We start from the raw sequence: 20,296 nt of genomic DNA, 5'->3' as shown, positions 1-20,296 counted from the left end.
ATGTTTTTAGGGGAATCGATCTGAGGGCCCCGTGAACTTGAGCCCACGGTGTTACCGATTACACCATCAAGATCTGCTTGCAAGGAAAGCACTACATTGAGTGATTTGTGGAAAGAGTCCAAGCACTTTACATCGCATTGTATTTTTTTACTTGTTTCGTTTTTATTGCTTTCACTTTCACTTTTTGTTTTTTGAAGAATGCACGAAAAAGCAAATACATTTTTCGCCACGATGTCCAGGAATACTGTTTTAACTGATGAGCAAATAGGAAGCTACTGGCGAAATGATATGGGGAAATGTGTAGTATTTAATTTTCATAGCAGCAAGGAGTAAGATACTATCCCGCGGAAAACATCCATAAACTTTCTTGAGGAAGAATACACAATCACTTATAAAAAGAAGCAACAACTGCATCAAATATGGGAGATGAATTTAGAAGACCTAAATGGCGCATGTCTATCACATTTTGTGCTGTTTGGATATTTGAAACAGTATGTGTCTAAAGGACGTACCCAGAACATGACAGATACATGTTCTAAGTAACGACATAAAAACAAATGACTGTTAGAGTGCAAAACTGAACCAAGTATATAAATGCTGTTTTTGTGGTATATAGTTGCAAATATCAATTAGGTGTAACAAGTACCTAAAACTGTAGGTAGCTGAAGTACATATTTAGCACATGAATATTATATGTGCCAAGTGTCGGGTACCTAAAAAGTAGCTAGGACACCTAAATGCCACATGCTTAGCACATCTTGTATTGTTAGGGAATTCAGATAAAGTCGTAGTACACAGTTCGGTTTTCGGTATTTTTTTCTGTTAGAATCAACGTAAGTTTCACTCTCTCCGTTTATACTAGGGCCCCCCAAAAAAGAAAAACACAAAGTTATCATTATGATCTCTTATTTAATTATTTCGCCATTTAACTCATGATTACCTTTCAACTTGTTTGTTTGTTTGTTTGTCGAAGTGTAGCATTCCTTTTCAGCAACAAAGCCATAAACCTATAGTTTAAGATGCAATCCGAAACACTGCAATGCGTTCAATGCTCTCTTATTGGGAATCAATCCTCAGATCCGTTGTAGAAGTGCCGAGTGCAGTAGCCTGTACACTAACAGGAAGTCTATATTTGACTTATCAAAGAACTTCGAATCTTCTTTGAAGATTTCAAAATTCATGTGGTTCCGAAAATTTCGGCCTTTTGCGAAAGCTACATTTGTGCCGTGTACACAGAGGTAAACCAAATAGAATGTTTCGTCTACGATCTGCATATTAGATTTACCGATTTGAAATATTTTTTTCTCTTCTTTAAAATCTATTATTTGTATTGAAAACTCATTTATAGATATAATTAACTAGCTTTTCGTAAAACTCATACTAAAAGTTTTAAACCGAACTAGTGTAATCACACATTGTATTTTTAGGCTTGTACTTTATTTTCAAGCGTAAATGCAGAATAAAAGTACCGAACCAAAATACTAAATAGATGCTGCGTCATTAGCATTAAAAGTTTGTATGCAGAGCAAAATAATAATTTGGATCATTTAAGATTATTTTGGCCTAATATTGTAAAACATACATGACACAAGAATTGATAACAATAAATAGTCGGAGTGAAATAACGAAATACTTTCCCAGTTCTTACGTTAAAATAATTTTGATGGCGGAACTTCGTCTCCATCCTTGAATCGGGCTCAATTTAAAAATTAGAGAATTGCGTACAGGTGGAAAGAGAAGAACTAAAACTTTCCAAGCGAATACTACTAGGGATGATCAAAATACGGAGTTGCAAAGCGGAGTAACGTTCCACGTGTCTTCACACCAGGGTTGGCTGCTTTAAACCAAGGTGGTTTAAACCATGGTTGAAACCTTGGTTTAAACCAACTGTTTTTTTAAAACAATCAACTGGTTTAAACACAAAAAAACGAAAAATGCTTTAAAGCGTGTGAACTTCATCGTGTCGTTTCACATATTAAACCATCTGCATAGTTTTATCTTCTTTTGACCTTTTTTTTTATCAAGGCGTCCCATTTTCAATTCTTGGTCGAACCACAACCTTTCTTTCAAGTGTAAACCAAGTAGGGGTTCGGGTGTCACTTTAAGTGAAAGTCTTGTCCTTGATAACCTCTGTAGTACATAAGGATGTTAAGAGCCTAAACATACGAAACGACATCTAATTGCATATTTCTGCTTGCCTGTTGTTTTATAAAGAAACGAAAGTTGCTTAAATATATTGATAGAAATTGGCAAAATTTATTAACTGCCTACGCAGTTTCCAACATTAGCTTGGATTGGACTTTCAGTTTTAATTTTATTGAATGATATCTACGTACTAAATTTGTAATTTAATACCTCAGTTTTAACGTTCTGATTATGATACTTTTCCTTAAAATTCTACATAACAAGCAATAATAGGATTTTCTCAATGGCTAAGGTGGGAGTTTCCCGTAATGGTTTCACTTGTGCAACTGTTTATCTTTTTGTCCTTCTGAAATGACTCTTGACGATTATATTACAAGTATGTAAAGATAAGTACAACGTATTTTTTTTTTATCAGGAGTGCTTCGTGAGTTGGCAGACTTATCGTATTTGTGGCCAATTAGTCCCGGTGTCTAGTTCAAATGGAGGACAATTTCTCTCGGATGTAAGCCGAGCTCGAGAAGCAGTTTGGACTCCGCTTTAAGCATATGTGACTCCTCCAGCATAACCCCGTTGTTGCATAATAACACCAAGGCAAAACAAACACTTCTGTCCCTATGTAATATAAATACATAGAGCAAATCATTTAAACCAAAAAACCTGGTTTAAACAATAAAACAGGTTTTTTGTCCTCTTTTTTTAAAAAAAACATGGTTTTGCCAACCCTGATTCACATCATGCTGAATGTAACCAGTGCTTTTTTTTTACATTACGTGCTTCAAGTAAACAAACACTCTACAGACGGCAGAAAGAAGACCTAAGTCCATCATCGCGAACATTCCACAAGGCAGAGGCAAGCTATCAGCAACATTTTGGTATAAGAGTTTAGAGCACACCTCAGGAATTATCAATCTTGCCTAGTTGATCGAATTACCAATTCTCTAAAGCGCCTGGTCGTTGAAAACGCCCTACCCCTCTCTAAGACGCCTGGTCATTGAGAGGCACTTACCCACCAAAATTCTCATTTCACTCTCTAAGACGCCCGATCATTGAGAGGCAGAGCCGTAGCTAGAGGGGAGTAAGCAGAGCGGTTGCCTCGGGAGCTGATCGTAAGGGGGCGCTGAACAAGCAAGAAGAAAGGAAAAGCGCTGGAAATGATTAAACGACGCGTCACTCTATTGGCTCGATCGGCGCCCTATTAAATCAATATTGTTGTTGGTTTGCAGAGAAGTAGATCTGTTAAATATTTTCTTGCTCGCTCCGCTTGTAACCCAAATGTTTCAATATGAATCACAACATGCAGATTTTGGATGCAAATTGTGGTCTTAGAAAGCTTTGGGTCCCCTTAACACATTAATGATGTTAGAGACTTGAGGCCCCAGAAATGGGATCCCGAAATTTTGGGATCGAGTCCATTCTATTTCTCTTTTAAGCATGGAGTTGCTGTATGCGTGGGGTGGCGTTGGAAAGGTTTGGGTTTCCTGAAGATAGCAATGATGTCAGAAACCGGCCTTGCCCCAGAAATGAGGTACCAAAATTTTGGGCTCGGGTTCCTGCTCTTTACCTATTAAATATGGAGTTTTAGGACGCAGGTGGTGGTGGTCTATGTTCAATAAACGAATAGAGAGATTTCGAGCCCTAAACTTCAGGACTACTTCTGGGTCCTCGGGCTAGCCCGATTTCTGACGTCATCGCTGTATTTGGAAGACCCGGATCTTTCCAACACCCACGTCTAAAAACTCTTATGTTTATAGACGTATAGAAAGGACGCTGGCCTAAACATCGGAACGTCATTTTTGGTATTTTGTGACCGAGGCCCGAGTTCTGACATCACTATTGTGCTCAGGGACTCGGACCATTTCAAAGCCAACACTCGCGTCCACCAACTCCATGTATTCAAGAGGAGTCTTTTTGTAATAAACGATGATGGGAAAGTCCAATCTGGCGTGTAGCGTATTTTGCTCTACGTTAGAGACAAAGGAAACTTTACACTATTATGGCTTAGGTGAGACAGTTGATAGATCCAATACCAGATGATAGAGGGCACTCAACTCTAGTTCTCGACGTAATTATAACTTTTGTTTAAGAGGCCTCATCCCGGGAAAATTAAAATACCGTTAATTTTACAGTAATTATGTGATATCTTCAAATAGATAAAAGATAATTGAAATGTGGAACAAGAGCGCCCTACACAATATTATTTTGCATGAAGTACTGTTATCACAAATCAGCTAGTGGCTTTCCGTTTTCAGCCGTCTTGAAACGCGAAAATAAATGCCGATTTTCAAAATGGCTAGAAATCGAAAGCAGATAAGTGAGTTGTGATGACGGTATCTCATGTAAAATGATATTGTATAGGGCACTCTTGTTCCACATTTCGATTATATTTTATTTATTTGAAGATATCACATAATTACTGTAAAATTAACAGTATTTTAATTTTGCCGGGATGAGACCTCTTAAGCACGTGGCACAACAATAGATGAAGTTTGCCACATCTGTTGTATAGAAAACCGCGTCAAGTTCCCTTAGCCACAGTGAGGCTTTGACATCATCATACAGGTGTATGTCAGATAATGGTTCCCACTCATGTTCTGTTTTGAAGCAGGGAAAAGGTGAAAGTTCTGGGGGCTAGGCCAGGACTGTAGGGAGTGCTCTAGTCGTTCCCATAGCATACACTAAATACCCTCGACATTTTTTTATTATTATTTGAGAATGGGGTCACATTATCATCCAGAAGAATCACACCACGGAGGAGGAGATTAGGAAGTTTTCGTCTGAAGGCAAACCGTAATTTCAGAAGTGTCGGGCAATACCTTTCAGTATTTACAGTTTCTTCCTGTTCCAAACAACTTACCAGCAGCATTCTTTACATGTCCCGGAATACAGTGTAGCTAGAGAACTTTCCTGGACAAAACAAGCACTTTGAATGTCTTATTCCGTGGAGGAGATGCATCTTTGGTTATTTAATTGTTTCTCCAGACTATACTACTGTTAAAGTACAAAACTAGATTTCTGATCTCCTGAAACAATATAAAAGGAAAACGCAAGTAGTGGCTTATTCCGTATACCACTCTGTATATTGCATTGTGAGCCTACTGGATTGTGAACCTATCCAACCGTGTGTTCAATTCGACTACCTGCAGTAGTTCTTTCAGAAAAAAATGTTCCGGGGTGTCAAACTTAGTATTCCGCGGAGGGCACTGCTGGTACTATTCTATTTATTATTATATTATAGACGTATTATTTTGATCCCCTCCCGGAGGGCACTCTCACAGCTCCCGAGGGGCAGTGCCCCCCAAAACACATGTCTGGAAGAAACACTGCATACCTGTTCATCGTATTTTTCTGCCACAATGGAAATTACTATTATTTGTTTCAGAATTACTAAATTTATTTGTCGTGTTGTTTCTAGAATTACCATAGTTTGTACTTGTCTTATTTTTCCCACATTTTTTTAAAATTTAAAATCAGTTTGGTTTTGTTGCAGTTACAAGGGCAATATTCAGTTACACAACACGCCTGTATTTATTACAGTATAATGAAAGTAGTTTAATAGTCGAAGTACCCTATCCAAATATCAATATTTCAGAATCCTGTGGTACTTTTGCAACAATTTTTATAGAGGTGGTTGGTGAGTACTTCAAATTATGTGACCGTAATCAAACTCCCTCTATAAAAATTGTTGCGTTAGTACCTTAGAATTCTGAAACATGTATTTTTGGGTAGAGCACATATTAATTCCTAGGTGAAGTCTTGACTCGAGTATGGTAGGTCGCACAGTTTTGGAGCTTTGGACATTTAAAGTTCTTTAAGCAGCCTTTAAGTCCGAAAGGAAGCATTTGTGTATCCAGGTTGGTCTACACTTTTTGTCTTATCTTGGTGTGAGGAATCACCTCCCATGCGTTGTCGGTGTTGTTTTGAAACACCCTATATATTATTTTTGAAGTAATAGTATACATTTTACTAAAATGGGCCCAAATCACATTTTTTATTTCATTTAAGTCTTTCTTTTATATGGCGAACTTATTCCATGCTTCATTTATAAATGCATGTTCTTATCGCATCATAAAGAAAAGCAAAGTATTATATTGAAGTCCCTCCCCAAAAGTCTGGAAGGTTAAATGGGAGATCAGTTGCCCCTTGCTTTGCATGCCGATAACAATTATGCAGTAAATGTCTTTCAAGTTAGATTGATTGATTGTGTCTGGAAAATGGTGTAAGAAGAATTGTTCCATTTAAAAGCATTAGGAAACGTCCTTTCATGATTGAACTACTCCGAGATGACTTGCGCTACATGCATTAAATCTGCAAGTTATATATCCTCAAGGTCAAACAACATGTTTATGATCGACTATATCCTGGTAACATGAATTTTTTTTAATTTATATTTTGCATTAGGAGACAAATAGACGCCTTCTTTGATCACATTCGTCTGAGACTGTTTTGCACGGTAAACAAACTTTGGTCTATGATAGTGTACAGGGTGCCCGAGATGTCACTACGCCCCTGGGTTTGGCTATCACAGAGAATAATGTCTTGTCAGATTATTCACAGAGATCTAAATGCTTTCATATGCTAACCTTTTTAATGGGGCTATGTTTTCTTGAACGATATATTCCGTTCAGTTTATTTGTAAAACGATTTATATAGAGATACTGCAAATGACCGAGCGATGGCAACAGATATTTCCTCACAAGTCTTCTTATCTCCACTACGTGGCCATCCTGAAGCAAATCTATATTTCTAGCAATTAAGCAGGTTACTTTTCGAGATGGGTCCTTCCAAAGCGACTTCTAAATGCAATCATTACCTGAGTCATTGCTTGCTCTGTGTCTGGGCACTAAACATTCCTCAACTGTGTAATTATAATCATTCACATTAACTATAGGTGACCTTGATGGCAGGAATACTAGACAATGTTTTATGTCATGAAGGCAGTCTAGGGGAACGACGACTTGTCGGACACTCGGTAGATGATTTCTAATCAGTGTTGTTATGATTCCGATTTTGTTCTTGAGGAGAGGGAGTCGACAAAATTTTCTGTATGACTATCATTACCAGATTGAATACGTTTCCAGTCTTTTTTTGCGGAAATAACACACAGATTGATGAGGTGCATTAATCACAATTTGTACGGCAATAGCTGTAAGATGGGTTCGTTCATTCAGATCATTTTGAATCTGTTTAGGACAGGGGCCTCCAAATTACGGCCCGTGAACCAAGACCGGCTCGTGAGCACCACCAATACAGTTTATTTTGTCATATTTTCTTCTACTTACATTGGAATGTGCTTAAACCGATTTTTCCTGGGGGCGATTTCAATAAATAACATTATTTGTCGATTGGTAATAATACTTATTCTTTTTACTACGTCCGTGTCATATATTATCTTCTGGCATAGTTGTCGGAAGTTTAAGGTTGTCTTGCAACACCAAGGCTATATAAGACCTGGACCTACACTTTAACGTGGAATCTGCAACAAATGCAAATGGAAATCCGAAAAATAGTTGGAAGATTTATTTGCACCTCCTTGCTCTTCTTAGAGTACGAATTTAAATAATCAAAGGGGACTGATGAAAACTAAGCTCGACTCAAGTACTATGTTCAAAAGTTATTTCAAGTAATTCAGTTGTTTTCCGTGGTGAGACAAGCACGTAAGTTTTATATTAAAAGAAAATAGGATAGAAGGGGGAATTGGGCGCTAGGGTTAATTGGGTGGACAACTTTTTAAAAATTTATAATTTACATTTCAGTATATTTTTATGGAAATTAATTACACCAAAATTTTAGGTGGGTAGACGTTGATCAGAAAGAAAAAAGCTTAGATGAATTTTGAGAGGGTGTAATGACAAGAAGTGACATATTTGAAACCGAGTTTCAGATGTGTGTGTGTTTTAGTTTGAGTCACAATAAATCTCTCATCTATTAATGTTTTGAGCCAGATTTTTTACTGCTGCTTAAAAACATCATAAGGACGGTGCCGTGAAGATCAGCCATCTTGAATCCTCACTGTGAGACAGTTAAAATTTTTATCTCCCAATTACCCCCACGGAGATGATGTGGGGGTAAATGGGTGGAATGCCTTAAGTGAACATTTTTTGCTTAGAATTCATTTGAATGCTGGTGTACAGCTTTGTCTTTTGTGGTGTACACTTTTCTTTCACAGTGCTTTCTGCTTATTAAGCTATTTTAAGGATTTAGGATTTAGATTTCTGGGCTTTCGGCATCTAGGCTACTTAGCCCGTCACGTATGAGGGATGACGTCCCTCAACAAGCACACTATCCGGGAAAGGAAAGGAAGAAAGGATTGAGGAGGGAAGGAAGCGGTCTCGGATCTGTAAGTTAGGTACCACCCCGGCATTTGTCTGTTATGAATGAGGAAAACCTCAAAAAATCTCATTCAGAATGGCTGGGCTGAAAAGCTTTTTTACACTTTTTCAACCGAGTACCCCCACAGGGAATCAAACCTGGGACCGCTCGCACCAAAGGCGAGAGTTAAGCTATTCTGTTCAACTTAGGCCTCCAGTTGCCGTTGCGTATGCCAATAGGGCTGATGCTGTAAATAGGACCTGTATATCAATCAAGAGTCCCAACACATGTTCTATTGTAATAGTATATAGTTATTTAGCGTTAGTCTTATAACCTTCTCCTATGTTTGTTTGAATATCAGAGCCTGTTCTCTTGGTTTTTCTATTTTTTTATGTTTTCGGCCAAAGTCTTGACTGCTTATAGTTTTTTTCTTTTCTTTTTTCTTTTTCTTTTTTTTTGTATGTGATATATTTCGGATTAACTTCACAGGACAATAAACAATAACTGAAGGCTTGAAAGAGTATTCAAATGTCTTTGAAATTTAAAAATAGATTATTCCTAATTTTGCGTAAATTATTCCAATTTTTTTTCTAGGCCACATAACACTATTAGTTTTTAAGTGGGATACAAGTTATATACACCAAATGAAAGCTTGAGTTTTCTTCATTTACATCCAATCACTCCCACGGGTTTATGTGCACTGACAATAGCTTTAATCATTTTGCACCCAATTACCCCCTTGGGCGTAATTGGGTGGAAATCAGATCACAAAACTAAAAATGTTGCAGCATCAAAAGTAAAGATGCCGAAAGTTTACCATTATCACAGTAGGTGCAGAAGTATTATCTGTCAGGAAAGTAAATGTACACCTATTTTTCGAGTCTGGCATTCCTGCGCTCCATCCGTGGAGAGTATGAAAATTAAATCAATCAAATCTTTACTGAGCGGCAGAAAGAAAAGTTTAATCTGAATAAGACATTGCAGAGGGGCACAAGCTGTTAATACGAATAGTGCATAGTGTAAATAAAGGATGACACCGAAAGAGAAAGCCAGAAACAGCTGTTAAACTTAGAAAAAGAGTAAAAATTGTCGAAGTGGGAATATAAAAATCAAATACAATAAATACGCCGACAACCAAACGTTCACCACGCCATGATCTTGGTGTAGTGGTTAAGGTGCTGGCTTACAAATGCAAAGGCCAGCCGTACGAATCCCCGTCAAGGACGTCTTTAAAAAATTTTGTTAATAATACATACAGCTCAAGAGAGATGGTAAAAGAGATAGTATTTAGTTTTTCGTAGCAATTATTATTGGTAATGTTTACTACTGATAATACTTTTTGTCTTTGCGTATTGCTTTTATTCTTGTCTTCATTTCGAAAGAGAAGAATATCCGAACAAATGCCACCAAAATTCCTAATATTTTGAATGTAAACGCCATTTGCAATTAGTGAAGAATAAAAATTGAACGTTCCGATGTAGCTGCAAAAAGTAAAAAGAAAAGCATGGAAGTGGACCATACTCATGGTTATTAAACATACAATTTCTACATGCCTTACACCTCCCGACCACGTTTCTGCGTTAGCAAGTAAGAAGTTTGTGTCTAGGTTAGGCTGGTCAATACGTTTTGCAAAGGGGCCCGGTTTAGTTCTGACGCACCACAGGTGCGAGAAGGGAGCAAAACACTTTTTCTCTCTCCGTCTGTATCTATTTATCTGTTTATATACATAACGCTATTTGTGAATGCCATAACTACCCTAATTTTCAGCGGATTGAGACGAAACGACGGCGCATCGAAAAAATTAGGGGGGCGGGCGCCAGCCAGCCTTACTTATTTCCACATAATAATATAAAATTTTATTGTCGAAATACACACACGAGTTAGCTACAAATATTTCATATTATCAATATTATTATTATTATTATTATTATTATTATTATTATTATTATTATTATTATTATTATTATCGACAGCGTCTTTTCATTACGTGTGCATGTTTGACTTAAAGCCAAAGAGAAGATCCATCATTGGTAGAGAGAATAAGAATAGCCAGTTACTTTAACTGTGAACGGCAGCGAAAAATACGAATAGAGTGACGATCTGTAGCGAAAAGAAAGAATACTTTCTCTCAAATGGATAAAAGATCAAGCCCAGATAGATTCGAACTCGCATGGACGGCGCGAAAAGCCAGTGCTTTGTCCACATTTTTTTAACTGACTCACCGAACGTGTTTCAGTAACTTACTTATTGCTAATTTTACTTGCTTCACTCGTTTAACTTGCTTTTTCTAATAATTTATAACGACAGGGGCACGAATACAGAAACATCTAGAACAGTTAAAAATCATAGATGTTCTCCCGCCGGGAATCGAACCCGGGACACCATACACCAGAAGCGCACGTGCTGGCCACTAGACCAGCGGGGAGGGCGCCGCTTACACCCTGTGTCGTTGGGGATTACGACCACTGTATTGCCAGGTATCACTTCTGTGGGCTGTATACTATGATCACATGTTTCTTCTTTGGTGGAAGAGTTAAACCTACAGTCTATGTAATACATGAGGTATTTAGACCTACATGCTCTTCATATAATGAAATAAAAGGGTCATGCTGGGAATAAGAAAAAGAACATTCCTTGGACAAAACGGAAACTATTGGCATCAGAAATATTTATCTACGAGGCATGCGTAGTAGTATATTTCTGAATAGTTACTGTTTAGTTCAGTAAACGAAGAAAGGGGTATAAAAAAGCAAATATGTCGAGACAACGAGATCGACCAGAGTTGATAGAGGCGGAAGCAGATGTGTAGTAATACAACAACTTGGTTAAATTGAGGACTGGTTCTTCATTTTGTAGTAGGTCGTATCACAACTTTACGGGAGAGCAGAGGAAGACTTACTAACGGTACCATATTGTAAGCTTTAGTAACACGATCATATAGACACAAATGGATGTAACTGTGAGTACTACAACTTGGATTTAACGAAAGTCGTTTAGATATTAAGTGGTTTGCAGGGTTGTATAAGACACAAAAAGATAAGACACAATACAATTCTTCATACCTCAGCTTCCAGTAGCTAGATACATGAAATTTCTGGTTAGATACTGAAACTACTGTCGGATTTTAATACATGACGTATTGTAGGATACAAAATGCTTTGCATTACTTGTTTGTTTGTAGACAACTACTAGCTTAGGTTCTGAAAGGTTGTGTATAAGCTAGGGATAGCCAATTCCGGAATTATTACTTTTCGGACTCTAGAAAAAAACCGTACAAATTCCGGAATTCGGAAAATTCCAATTTTGGAATAATTGCGGAATTCGTAAAAATCCGGAATTTAGAAATTAATGATTTCGTTAACATTCCGGAATTCGGAACAATCCGGATTTCTTTCGAAATCCGAATTTTTTCTCAATTCCAGAATTTTCTAAATTTCGGATTCTTTTCGAGTTCCGAAATTCATCTGAATTCCGGACTTTAACTGAATTCCATAATTTTCCGAAATCCGGAAACTGAAAGTTCCGCTTCCGAAAAATGAATTTATTTTGGTTGATATGAATCGTGGCGGAAATAAGTCTTTGACCAGGTAATGGCGACCGCCTTGAAAGAAATAGAGAGTATGAGAATTCAATCTGTCATATTTGTAGTTTCGTGTAGAGAAAAAGAAACTTGTGAACCAGCGGTTTAATGTCTGTGCCTTTTTGATCTTTCAATCTACTAATCAATATATAATAATTATACACATTACTCTTGCTGAACACAGCGGCCATCTCAATAAATATTCAATTTCGCATATTTTATCTCTCTCTCTCTCTTCTTTTCTTCTCAATCTCAATTTGTTTATTAATAGAGAGATAAATGGAGATTTAGAAGGAGAGACAAGAGAGAAATTGAAGTTAGCATAATATGCGAAATTGAATAGCTATTGAGTAAGGATAATATAATTACTGCATATTACTATAGATAAAATTACAAATGTAAATTCCTTTATATTTGCTCAAAATGTAATTGTGTTCTGCTTGTATTACATATCAATCAGGTTTCAAATTGACCATTTGTCACAATACTTTATCACTCGACATATATCACTACAAAATAATTTGTAAAAGAATTGCTCGGAGAAAGATCCGAACTATGCAGTGGATGATCAAAACACGTTCCAGAGGAAAGACCACAGAACACCAGTTGTCACATGAGCCGTATGTGGTGAGTTGAGAGAGATTTTCATCTTCATAGACCTCAACAAGATTCAGTATGATAAGTAAGCATTCTGATTGTGATGAACTATTATAGACGATCGCATACTTTGGTTCCATTCCCAGGCGGCTGACATTTACGACATCGGGATATGAAAGTTATTTCCACAGTACGATAAGTGTCTCAATTCCGGTAGTGACTATGTTTCTCAATTCCGGTAGTGACTATGTTGAAAAGTAGTTTCACCTGTGCTGTTTGTGTGGCAATAAGTTTCAAGATCACTGTATGATCTTTGTGTTTACTGTCTTAGAGGAAATTACTCTTCGGACGCTCCTCGTATTTCTCAAACTGTTAAATAACAGATATTAGAATATACACTTTGCATTGGCATAAATACCTCATAAACATTATTAACACGTGTACTTCTGTATACATAAGGCTCTGTAATTGTAAAATGTTAAACATGTTTTTGTTATATCTATCTTACGAGGGTCCAATGGATCTCACTTGTGCGTTTGAAGTTGCATGGCAACTTATGCTTGCAAGGCTTAATTTGACAAATTGTAACAACACTGAAGCGGACTTAGTGTGTTGCATAGCAAGTTTATAGATTTTTATTTTACCTATAAATAGGAAATATGAACTAATCTGACAGTACTATTTCAAAAATTACAATCTCAAGTTGAGTTGATAACGCTGTTCATCTAGTGACATCACAAATGACAAATATGACAAATGATTTACCCCTATTAATATTTATTACAAACTGTCAGCGTTTATCATTTATTACAATAGTGTAGAAGTTGAAAGGGAGTTTCAAAATTAATCCACTCGATAGTGTCACAAGTAACAAGATTAATTCTGTAAGAGTTGTTCTTAACATAAAGTGCACAAGGTTTGTAACAAACTTTTGAAATGTAAGAAAAAATATTCAGGCAACTGTGAATTTACTTGATTAATACCAAACGATCGTAAAACGTGTTCAGATTCGTATTTCAATAACTGGTGGAAATACATTTAAGAATATTGAGGAAAATATACGGATCTGGTCCAAACGTTCAGAAAATGAAACAGGTAAGGGCAATGTTAATGATACCAACATAGTGACTATAAGACTGCAGAAATATGCTACGCAATGATTTCAAAAGATTACATCGCTCATATTAACAGCAGGTATAATCATTTTGAGTGACTTCAAGAGCATCAATTCATACTTTTTAGCCGATCATACAGATACTGAATGTCTGTTATGTTATACGATATCTCAAGTTCGCTGTAAATTTGGTGTACCTAAGCAGTGATCCTTACCAAAGTCCGGCCGGTGATGTAGCGCCCTCCTAACGTGTTTCACAAATGTTCAATAGTCTTAGGTTCGGCGACGGACAGACTGCGTTCTCTGGCAGTTTGAGGATGTGCGTTTCTCTACTGAAGAAGCGGTGACAGAAAATACGGTGGAATCTCTCACTTATTGGACACCTACAGATACTCACATTGTCACAAGTATGGTGAACAAAGAAACTATTACCATCGCTTAATATCGCATTTCATTCCTTTGCTACTGCTGTCTCTCCCGATCCACATGACTTGATATTCTGCGGAATGGCCATCCGATTCTTCACAGTTTCAGTACATCTTTACATTCGAAAGTCACTTAATTGCACTATGTGTTTATTTGAGTTGTCCTGATATTGGAAACAGACTGATTCAAACACAAAAATTCTGTTTCCATGGCATTCCTTTAGATCAAACATATAATAAGCGATATAGCCTATAACTCAATTTCTGTAAAAGTGGATTTGGTGGCTATATATATATAAAAGTGATATATATATATATATAGTGACATGTCGAGTGTTAGCGAGGTGCCATGTGAGTGTCTTTGAAAGACGGGAAAATAACTCTCCACAAGCAACAAATCACAAGACATGGGGCGACCTCACCTCATTAGAAGTTTTTGAGGTTGGCATTACATGATAGGGCGCAAACTGTAGCACAATTAACAGCAGACATTAACAGTGCACAAAGCACGAATATGTTTGTGCACACAGTTTACGGAACACCGTTAAATATGTTCCTCCGCAGTCGATGTCCCACACGTGTACCAATGTCAATCTCACAGCATCGATAAGGACTGGAGTTGGCTCGTGTCTATTGCCATTGGCCGCAAACCAATGGCACAACTTAATACTCTAATGAAACACGATATGCCTTAATCACATCGATGACCGAGTCGAATCATCGTCTTTTAGGGCAAAAGCTACTCAAGGCTAGGGATGGCTACATTTTCCTGAAAAACGGAAAACGGAAAATATTTTTCCGGAAACCATAATATTAGAAAAAGAAGACAAAAAATTTTCTGGAAAAACGGAAACGGAAAGTTTTCCGGAAAAGCGGAAAACGGTAAACGAAAAATGTGATTTCCGGAACCCGGAATTTTTTTTTCGGAAATGGCCATCCTTACTCAAGACATGCACAGTATGATGATGATAGGCCGGTGGTGTCTCCATTACGATATGAAGAACCTTCAATGATCATCCATGGCCCGGTTGTGCGTTTGGAAGCCAGCAAGACTTCTCTTAGCATCGGGAGCTCATCGCGTACATGAATTTATGTGGGCCATACTTCCAACTGTAAGGACATCTTTCAGTAGGATACTACTCCTTTTAACAAGGTCAAAATTGTGTTGCTGTGGTTCGAGGAACACAGTGGTGAAATTCAATTGCTACAATTGCCCTAAACTTCACCTGATCTTAGCCCAACCTAATCTTGAATATCTTTCGGCTGCAATTGAACGTCAGATCCAAACTCATCAACCTCCTCTGTGGAATTTACAGGAATTCACTTACTTACGTGTGCAGATCTGGTGTGCCATGCCTGCAGCCATCTACCAAGATGTCATTGTTTCCAAGGCAGAAAGCATTACTGCTGTCCTGCGTTCTAAAGCTGGATATCACATATCTTATATTAAGTAGGTGATCATAATGTTCTGGATGTCAGAGTACTTTTCATTAAAGCTATTTTGCACTTAAATTTACGAGAATACTACTTACGTATAAGAATGTTTAAAGTTCCGTAACACAAAGCAAAATAAAGTAGCAATAACAACTAATCGTTCTTCACAAAGCTGTTTTTCTTCCTTTTTGAAGAACAATATTTCCTCATGTATTGTAATAAAAATTCTGCCACATAGTGAATATAAATATTTATTTCTACCTAGGCACAATCCTTATAATCTCTCTTCATTTGCAGAAACAATCGCTGGTGTTTTTTCACTTTGTATCGGAGCGAGTTACATTAATTAGCTTGGTTGAGAAATTATTTTTCTTGTTCTGGATGACACAACCAGTTATAAGCAGAAAACTTTTGATAACGAATAATCTATATTTTAAACTTAGTGTAGTAATCATTACTGTTTCTACATGTAAATAGGATATCTATGCCCGTCATGAATTACTTTTTTAAAAAAATTAATGAGGTTATTTTAAAGTAAAACTACAGTTTCTAAAGGTTTAGACAGAGTAACTCGAAGTGTGTTGTAGGAGTTAATTATATAATAGACTATGCCAAACTGAAATATCGTTAGTATTAAACAATATCGATGTAACATAATTTTAAACATATCTTCCTTAGTGGAAATGTGTAATTACATTGTCTTATCGTTTTTTTTTTCTTTTGACGTGTCTGTGCTTACTACATATTAGGTATTATTGCACTCATGTACTTGAATTCTTACTGTATTATTTCATCTAGAAAGTTGATGAAGTTTGTTCATATGCAAAATCGTAAATAATAGAAACTAAGTACTTATGAACGAAAGTGGCATTACGTACGCTGGCTGACTTCAATATTTCTACAAACTGTGTAGACAAGTAACTCTGAACTGTATAGAATGAAACTAAAACTTCGGCTAGACCTTATAGCCTATTTTGCTTTTAAAATGCAACACGAACATATTTTCACTGAATATTTAGTGCTGTATCCCGGATAACATTATTCAAATTTTTGATACTATTATAGGAGAAAGACAATAAATTGCTATGTGGCCTCTTTCTTTCTCTTTGTATAGGAAAGCGGCTTCGGTTTCGGGGACATTGAAAGATCGTGGGATCAGGGTGCCAGACGTCCCGGTTTTCCATGAAAGAATTAACTCTCCCGAAAAAGGTTTTCGGGACGCCTGTTTGTCCCGGTTTTTTTTCTTCAGATGAACTAGTATGTCTCACCTAAAAACAGAAGGTTTTCGGAAGATTTGTGTAACCAATTAATTTTACTAAACAAACATCAGGGAGTTTGAAATCACATCCATTCTTTCGTTCAGTGGGTTGTTTAGCTTTCAGCGGGAAAAAAAGGATTTAGAAAAATATTCAAGAGAGGCCATATGTTATGTAAATTATTTCTTGAATATCACTTTCAATGGAAAAGAACGTATTTTTCCCCGTGACTGGGTTTACTACTATTTTATACTTCAATCGACAGCGCAGAACTGCTTCATTGCTGAAAGTTCAATCAACAATGGCGATACTTCTCTCAGTCGCTACATGTTAACCGCATTTAAACTGTTTATTTCGTCCTGTCTGCCGTCTTCTTAGGCACAATTTCTTCTGAGAACTGAGTTGTCTTTAACGTATTTTCTCATATGCGAATAAATATTTTCAAAGATGCTGTGCACGCATTCAATAATTTTGATTTATATTTTTTCCTTTATTCGATAACATTTTCAGTAATTTTTAGGCTAAAATTCCGTAACTACTTACTCTAATACAAGAAGTGGAAGTTAAACACATAAAGATATGTCTCTTTTTTAAATTTTGATAGTTCTGCCAAACTTTTGGAAAGGCTGCGTAAGTCTTTCAAGTGATTTAGTTTTTCATTTTTTCTGAATTTAGCATAGATGTATTTTTTCTTGCTAAATACTAAATTCGTATTTCTTTTAGGATAGTGTTTCTGACTCAGGCGATGACGCAACAATTATACATGGGTGGGTGTGTCGTAATTGGCGCAATATTTGGGACCTGTTAAACACAAGAAATCAGAATTCGGAGTAAGGGACGCCAGCCATCTCTTCTTACACTACCTTTTCACATTCTTTATACATCCCTTGTGGGGCTTCATTTGTGTTAACTATGTATAGAATGAGCTGGAAAATTTTAGTAATAACCGGGAAAAGATCTGAATTGATCAGAAAATAATTGACTCTGATCAAATGAGTAGAAAACTTGACTTCATATATAGCCTGAAATTGTTGTCCCGGTTTTTCGTGTGCAAAATCTGGCAACCCTACGTGGGATAGATTTTCAAAAATTAAGTCATCTTTAGTTCATTTATTCGTATGATTTGTTGTGTTGTGTGTGCATAAAAGAAAGTTGTAAATATTTCAGAATTATAAACATTTTAATTGAATCTTAAACGTATAATAATATAGTGTGAAATGTGTCTGTGTAGGAAAGACAATTTTTATTATCCTGTTTTTGGAATACAAATTTCATCGTGTAGTGTATCCATAATGACTAAGATAAGTAATTACTTCCTCCCTATTGCTAAAAACATAAAAAAAGTCGTTGACAGTAAAGAAAAAAAAATAAATTACAAGAAAAACAGAAACGTGAAGACAGTGGCGTAGCACACTTTTGCGCCCCCCCCCCCGCAAAGTATAGAGAAGGGGCCCCACTTGTAAAGCCGACACAAGTAAGGTGGAAGTTCTACTTCTTTAAAACTTTATTCATCGCAAGACTTCGGGGCCCCTATACATCGGGCCCCCCCGCACTGCGGGGGTTGCGGGGGCAGCTGCTACGCCACTGCGTGGAGACTGTAGGTGCTTCTTGTCCTCCATTTTAGTCTCGCGGTCATCAAGAGACCAATGACTGCCCTGAGTGTTGGACTATAGAACAGAAGAATGACTTCTAGCAGAAAAATGATTCGCTTTATGTACTAAACAGAAAACTTGGGTGTACAGTGTGCGAAACGCCGAGAGGTTGAAAAGAGTATGCCGATAAAAGTGACTAGAGAGTGGGCAAATTGTAATAGGGATCAATTACTTCGGTGAAACGCGAGAGAAACAGTTTACGTCATTAAGGGGGGGGGGAAATGAACATAAAAAGAGTGCGTCTCATAAAGCTGCAGCTAAATTACTTGTCCAAGCTGGAAAAGAATTCATTGAAACTCCCTGTGCGAAATCACTATCCCGCAAAAGAGACATCACCGTCAAAATATTTCATACTGCGTACAAAGTAGCGAAAAAGAACCAATTCTTAAATAACTTTGAGTATGAAACAACTTACAAGAACTTAATGGTGTTTACATGGGGCGTATTCTGCATTCTAACAACGCTTGCACCGATATCATAAACTACATCACAGCAGAAATGAGAAACACAATGATGAATAACATTGTGAGTGTAAAAAGTAAGATTTCATTAAGTAAGCAATCACTTTAAGCCAAACATCGACTTCAGTTATATATGTTAGGACATATATTCCGGAAATAGACCTTACGGCACCAGTTAATTTATTTCTCGGGCTGGTTGAACTGGAAACTGTCACTGGAATAGACATATTCAATGCAATCCGTAAACACCTTCATTCTGTTTTGATGGAAGAATATATACGTGATTATTTAGTGTCAGTTCCTAGTGACGGGACGACAGTGATGCTAGGGGCTCGGGGAGATGTTCAGAAATTATTCAAAGAAAATTCCCCTTTCTTATTCTATAATGTTGTGCTAACCATAGATTGGAGTTATCTGTACGCGATGTCCTAGTAAAAATATTGGGCATTAACAGATTTAAAGGTTGTAATTAACAAGTTTTACGTCACATACCATGCCTCACCAAAAAACACAAGGGCGCTACAAGCATGTGCAGCTACACGTGCATGTGCATGTACAGCTGCTGAAACTTGTTTTTTTTTAAAGTGTACTTTACATCAGTTTCTGCGGCTCTCGTGTCTCATTTTGAAGCAGCAATGAACGACATAAAAAGGAGCAAGAAAGAACGAACTACAAGACAAAAAAGAATAATATGAGTAGATTTTTTTTTCTGGGTGTTAGGCTGATGTGTGATGCTTTGCAACAATTATCCGAACTAAGCATGGTACTTCAAGATAGAGTTATAAACTTGCTGGCAAAAAGCTCAAGAATATTATCAAAGTTTTTGAGGAAAGAATTAAGCATCGTGAGCCACATTACGAACAATCACTGGAAGTCTCAAAAAGCAATTCAGTTACAAAAGAGAGACAGGAAAGATCAGTCCCTAATTTGTGTCACTGCTTTCCATGAACACTTGATAACTTCAGTCCAGAAAAGGCTTTGACACTAAAGATTCAAAGTTGTCTAACTGTGCGAAAATTTTAGATCCTAAAATATATGGAGAAAAAGGTGACCTTCGGAGAAAGTGAGATCAGGAAGTTATCAAACGGATTTCATTTGAGTAATAGAGAAATGATTCGATGTTCCTGAAAATATCTTGAAGAGAAGACACCCCACGGCTTGTTTCCTCTTAAATGTGCTTTTAATACCGTTGTCATTTCATCAAGCTAGTGCGAAAGATGTAACACCGACCAGATATTTTCTTCTCACGGAAACAGCATTTTCTTTGCTATTTATAAGAATTATTGCTCCTCCATTGACACAGTTCAATCCCTCAAAATATGT

At 37.0% G+C, this 20,296-nt stretch overlaps 1 protein-coding gene across 1 annotated transcript in view; it reads right to left on the bottom strand.

The window, feature by feature from the left end:
* The window catches only part of LOC145662816 (uncharacterized), a 198,469-nt gene extending 182,918 nt beyond the window's left edge, over nt 1–15,551 (bottom strand). The window contains exon 1 of the mRNA XM_081728707.1: nt 15,499–15,551. Within this exon, the coding sequence (XP_081584833.1) occupies nt 15,499–15,536 (38 nt within the window). The 5' untranslated portion in view covers nt 15,537–15,551. The remainder of the gene's footprint in view (nt 1–15,498) is intronic.
* Between the last annotated feature and the right edge of the window lie 4,745 nt (nt 15,552–20,296).

This window comes from Thermobia domestica, chromosome 10 (assembly GCF_964235325.1).
Source record: "Thermobia domestica chromosome 10, izTheDome1.hap1.1, whole genome shotgun sequence".
NCBI lineage: Eukaryota > Metazoa > Arthropoda > Insecta > Zygentoma > Lepismatidae > Thermobia > Thermobia domestica.
The sequence above is the reverse complement of the archived record's forward strand: the minus strand, read 5'-3'. Positions and strand labels throughout refer to the sequence as shown.